Below are 5,918 nucleotides of genomic sequence, written 5' to 3'. Positions count from 1 at the left end.
CGGGCTCGCCGGCGGAGTCGCGACCGAGCTCGCGGCGGCCTCGACGCGCGCCGGAGTCGCGGCGGCCGCGGCGGCCGCGCGGCGCCGCGCGACCGCGGACCGCGTCTCCTCGACGGACGTGTCCTCGCGGGAGCTGCCGTAGGCGAAGCGCAGCGGCGCCTCGTCGTCGGGCGGCGACACGGCGCGCGCCTCCTCGACGGACGTCTCGCGACCGGGCGTCCCGTAGGCCCAGCGCACGGACGGCGCGCGCCGCCGCTGCGCGACGGCGGCCTGGCGCCGGCCGCCCGACGGCGGCAGGCGCCGCAGGATGTCGTTGTGGCGCGAGAGAGAGGCGCGGATCGCGTCGCGCCACGCGTCGCGCGCCGCGGCGCCGGCCGCGGCGAACGCGTGAACCACGCCCGGCGGGCACTCGACGGCGAAGCCGCGGTCCCCCCGGTCGTCCACGGCCACGCACTCGTGCAGCAAGATCACGGCGCCCGGCGCCGCCGCCGCGGGCGACGGGCACTGGCCGTGGAAGACGATCTCCTCGTGCGGCGCGCAGCGCAGCACCGGGCCGAGATAGAGGCCCTCGGCGAACGTCGCGGGCACGAGGCGGCAGTAGGCCGGGGCGCCGTCCTCGAGGTGGAGCACGCCCTCCTTGAGGCTCACGCAGCACAACTGGGACCGCAGTTCGACCAGGCGGTCCCGCGAGTCCCGCGAGGCGCCGTCGTTCGCCTCGTAGTGGGCGATCTGTTGGGCGAGCCACTCCTCGCGCGTCGACATATCTACCGGGGTCTCACCATCGGTCGAGTCCGGGTCGCGAGGCGACGGCCCGCCCGCTCGAGGTCAGCTCGGGTTGTGTTGTGGTAAATTTTGGGTCGCCAGCGCGAGAAGGCAGACGATGCGGCGACGCCTCGCGCTCCTCGCGGGCCTCGTCCAGGCGGCGTCGGCGGCGACCGTCGCGTCGGACATCCTCTTCGTGTCCGCGCAGCCCGACGAGCCCGAGTTCATCTGGCAGTGCGAGGCCTACGGCGCCAACTTCCGGTCGCTCGGCGTCGCACCGCACCGCGTCGCCATGGTCTTCGCCGTCGCGCGGGGCCGGCCGGCGTCGGAGGGCCTCGCGTCGCTCCAAGCCATGGGCTACCGCGTCGAGCCCTTCGAGGACGCGCGCGGCGCCGCGTACCGCGCGTACACGGGAACGGTCCGCCTCCACGCGATGGCGCGGTTCTTCGACCGCTACGCCGCGGAGCTCGCGACGACGCGCGTCTTCTACCACGACGCCGACGTCGCGTTTCTGCGTTTGCCCGAGATCCTCGCCGGCGACGGGTCGTGCCTGCCGCGCGCGGCGCCGCGGCTCGCGCTCAGCGACGCGGGCGCGTACGTCGGTTTCGGACACGTCGAGCGCACGGCGCGGGCCATGGAGCGCAGCTACCCGGGCGCCTACGACGCCTGCTGGGCCGCCATGTGCGGCGCCTTCCCCGGGTGGGAGAACGTCGAAGCCTGCCGCGCGGAGGTGGAGGAGCGGGATTTGACCGGCACGGGCATCTTCAGCCAGGGCCTGCTCGAGGGCGTCGACGCGGCCTTCTTCGCCGAGGCGCTCGAGCGCACCGCCGACCTCTTCAACCGGCTCCGGGCCTTCGAGGCGGAGAGGCCTCATGTTGAGCCCATGCCGTTCTTCGACACGCAGCTGTCCTGGAAGGCGGACATGTTCGCGCCGCTCTGGCTGCTCTGGTCCGAGCAGCCCGCGGCGACGACGGCGACGTCTCCGGACCTGAGCTTCGGCTGGGCGACGGACTCGCGCGCCGAGGCCTCGACGCACGCGATCCTCCACATGGCGGGCGTCGCGGAGCCCGCGCGCGGCGTCTTCCACAAGGGGTCCTTCAAGAACGAAAGCCCCGTGGACCGCCTCTGCGCCGACGCGGGTGCCTTCGACGACGTCGACGCCGATAGTGCGAGCGCGCTCTACGTGGAGCGCGCGCTCGACGTCGCCGTGAGCCTGAGGCCGGAGTCCGCGGGCTGCGCAAAAAGAGCGGCGCGCGACGTGCTCTTCGTGAGCGTCATGCCCGACATCCCCTTCCTCCGCTGGCAGTGCGCCGTCTACCTCCGCAACTTCCTCGACGTCGGCGTGCGGCCGAAGCAGGTCGTCATGCTCTTCGCGCTGAAAAGGGGGGAGGAAGAGTCGAAAGCGGTGTCGCAGTTTCGCAACGCCGGCGCGCGGTCGCGGACCTACGTCGACGCGCGGCCCAAGACCGCGGCCTTCGAGTACACGGGCAGCATCCGCCTCTGGCTCCTGGCCAAGTTCGTCGCCGACGACGCCGCGGAGCTCCGCGCGCACCGCGTCTTCTACCACGACGCGGACGTCATCTTCCCCCGGGGCCTGCCGCCGCTCTTGGCGAACCCGCCGTCCCACGAGACGCGGCCCGGCGTCAAGCCACCGGGCCACGTCACGACCATATTAGCCGACGCGACGGCCTACACGGGCACGGGCCATATTCAAAGAAGCCACGACGGCTACGCGGCGCACGGAGTCGACGTCTGGGGCCTGCTCTGCGCGGCCGCGGACTGGGAGCGCGACACCTGCGTGTCGGTCGTGCGGGCACGCGACGGCGAGGGCACGGGCATCTTCAGCCAGGGTTTACTCTACGACCTCTGGGACGCGGACTTTTTCCACGCCGCGTGGGAGGTCGGCGACGCCATGTACAAAAAGATCCGCAAGGAAGAAAAACGGCTCCACCTCGGGTCCTGGGGGGCGAACTCGGCCGTCGACGTCCAGCTCTCCTTCAAGGCCGACATGCTCGCGCCGCTCTGGCTGCTCTGGAAGGCCGACGCCGCGGGCGAGGCCAGGGTCGACTCGTCGCTCTCGGACGAGTTCGCCTTCGCCTGGGCGACGTCGCCGCGGTCGGCGCTGGACCGGTCCCCCATCCTCCACATGGCCGGCGCCTGGAAGCGCTGCGGCGACACGGGCACGGGCGCGCGGGCGTCGACCTGCGGCTTCTTCAAGAACGAGTGGGTGCTCCGGTCGCCGGTCAACGCGCTCTGCGAGGACCCCGCGGAGTTCGACTACGTCACGGACGACGCCGCGTCCGTCGAGTACGTCGCCGTCTTCAAGCGTTTGGTGGATGTCGGCCTGCCCAACGGCGTCGACGCCTGCGACCCCGCGCTCTATGCGGGCGAGCCCCGCCTATTGTCGCGCGAGACGCGCGGCGACGGCGCCGTCGTCGCCAAGTACGTCCGCCTCGAGGCCCTCGAGCCGGAGGTCGTCTGCGAGGCGCCGGATACCTGCGAGACGAGGGTCACGACCCTCGAGCACCACTCCACGGACGTCATGAAGGACGGCACGACGACGAACACGCGCCACGAGGACCGGTCCGTCGCCAGGACGCCGGGCGACTGCGCCGACCTGTGCCCCCACCTCGCCTCCGGTTAACGTCGAAAGACCCCAGGGAGCTATACGGACCCGTGCGACGCGCGGGCGCAGGCCGTCGGGCCGCGGGCGAGGCGCGCGGCGAGGAGCGCGAGGTCCTATGTGTAGGCCCGTCATAACAGCGAGTTCTTCTTAGTGGCCACGCGCCCTAGTCTTTGAAGGGAGGCATGTGGCTCTCCCCTGACCTAGGCGAGCGCGTTCAGTACGGCCGAAGGTCTCGTCGAAAAAACTTTGAAGTGTCCAGACCCGCCGGGCCATCCGCGGCGGGTCTAGCTGGGCGCGACGACGGACTCCGTGGAGCCGCGCGCCGCGCGTGTCCTTGGGCGCGACGAGGCTTTAGTTGGCCTGCATGAAGCTCACGTGCGTGATGCGGTACAAGCCCGGGATGGGGTTCTCGGCGTTGGCCACCTCGTGGAGGAACGCGGCGTTCGCGAGGCCGTCGAAGGCGTAGCTCGCGTTGTGGCCGACGCGGATGACGATCTCCGACGCCGTGTCCATGCGCGCGTAGCCCAGCTTCGACTTCGGATTGAGGTGCCTCGCCGTGAAGCGGACGCCGGAGACGTTCTTGAGCTCGAGCTCGAGCTCCGCGGCCCGCGCCTCGGAGATGGGCACGAGCTTCCGCGTGTCGTGGTCCAGCGTCGCGTAGGAGATCGTCGCGTGGGTCGCAAGCGACGGCACGGCCTCGTTCCCCGCCAAGGCGTTGTCGCGGTGCGCGTGGAGCGTCACGGCGCGCTTCTCGCCGGGCGCCATCACGAAGATCTTCGAGTTCGACTTGACGGTCCCGGCGAAGAAGCCGCGGTCCTTCGGCTGGAAACTCGACGTCAGTCCGGCGAGCGTGGACATAGCCGCGTGGGCGTGGGGTGGGAGCTCCTCCGCGCCGTCCTGCTGGTTGTCGAAGTTGTCGGGCTTGCCGAAGTTCGCCTTGTGCGACTTCTGGTCCGTTTGCCGGTGGGTGCCCACGTTTTGCCAGGGTTTGTCGTCGCCCTCCGGCGAGACGCGATCGAAGACGTCGCCGGGGAGGGCGTGCTCGCAGGCCTCGTCGATGCGGCCCAGCGCGTACTTGCTCATGGTCGCGGCCGCGGCGACGTACGGGCGGCCGCGCTCCTCGAACGTGCAGGCGCGCACGTACTCCTTGCCCTTGGACGTGCCCGTGCCGGCGGAGAAGGGCTCGAAGTGCGCGCGCTTCTCCGTCATCACGTAGCCCGGGCCGCCCTCGCGGTCGATGCCCCACCGTTCGCGGGCGTATTGCAGGGCCACGGTCGTCGTCATGCCGGAAAACGTGCTGTGGGACTTGGGGCCCTCCGCCGCGCCGTTGGCCTTGGCCTCGCGCTTCGCCGCCTTGGCCTCGAGCGCAGCCGCGGCGACGGAGTTTTGCTGCGTAAAAGCCACCGCGAAGTCTCTGATCTGCAGGTTAGAGCGCGAGCCCATCATCTTCGTCGACAGCCCGGACCAGTCGCCCCACCCGCCGCTCAGCGACCAGTCGAGGAACGTCGCCTTCTCGTCGTCGCCCCACTTGCCCGGGCGGCGCGCGGCCGGAGCCGCGGCCGGCGTCCCGCCGCCGTCCGCCGCGAGCGCGTCGACGACGGGCGACGTCGCCTGGGCCGTGGACGCGCCGCCGTCCGCGCCGAGCGCCTCGTGCGCCACGAGCCGCGGCGCGGCGTCGGCGGGGCCCTCGCCCTCGGACGCCGCGACGGACGACGGCTCGCGCGCGCCGTCGGCCGCGACGCGCTCGGGCGCGGCCTCGGGCGGCGGCGGCGCGGCCTCCGCGACGACCGCGTCGCTCGGGTTCGCACCGGCGCGGAGCGCGGCCGCCGCGGCCTCGAAGCCGTCCTCGCCGCGCGCGTCCAGCACGGCCAGCGCGGCCGTGTAGCGCAGGCGCGCGGCCGTCGGCGGCGGCGGCGGCGGCGGCGGCGGCGGCGGCGGCGCGGAGAGCGCGTCGATCCAGCGCTGCATCGCGGGCTGTTTCCAGCGATTCCTGACGGCGTGAATGGTCCGACCCGGCAGGGACTTGGCGATCAACTTCCATTTGTTGCCGTGCTGCCGGTGGAGGTCGAAGAGCGTCCGGTTCTCGTGCTCCGCCCAGTCGCCGCCCCCCGTGGTCGAGGCGCTCGTCGGGGCGCTCGCCGCGGCGCTCGCGAAGCGCTGCTCCAGCTCGCGGAGCTTGGACCGGACGCCGAACGCCTCCGCGACGTTCTCCGTCGTCTGATCGCAGGGCGTGAAGACCCGCTTCCCCATGACCGCGTCGCCGAACACGCGCTTCCGGAAGGACGCGTCGTCAATGAACTTTCGCGTGATGTGCACGGGGGCGCGGTGGAGCTTCTCGCTCAGGTAGGGCCGGAGCGACGTGCCCCGCGGGCAGTTGAGCATGCCCCGGTCAAACTCGCGGATGGAGGCCGCCGTGAAGTCCTCCTCCTCCGCGGTCCAGTTGCCCTGGCGCCACGGCGGGGCGCCGGCCGCCTGGGCCTGGGCCGCGGCGCCCACCGCGTCGACGGCCGACGGGGCCGCGGGCGGCGGC

General features: G+C 72.3%; 1 protein-coding gene across 1 annotated transcript; it reads left to right on the top strand.

Moving 5' to 3' along the window:
* Positions 1-867: 867 nt before the first annotated feature.
* On the top strand, positions 868-3,420 carry AURANDRAFT_71144 (expressed protein; the record flags this gene model as incomplete). Its single annotated transcript, XM_009037005.1, has 1 exon — positions 868-3,420. One exon carries the CDS (start codon positions 881-883, stop codon positions 3,404-3,406), a length of 2,526 nt encoding a protein of 841 aa, XP_009035253.1.
* Positions 3,421-5,918: the final 2,498 nt, after the last annotated feature.

This window comes from Aureococcus anophagefferens, assembly GCF_000186865.1.
Source record: "Aureococcus anophagefferens unplaced genomic scaffold AURANscaffold_5, whole genome shotgun sequence".
NCBI lineage: Eukaryota > Pelagophyceae > Pelagomonadales > Pelagomonadaceae > Aureococcus > Aureococcus anophagefferens.
Note: the sequence above shows the minus strand (reverse complement) of the source record. Positions and strands in the feature narration are given on the sequence as shown.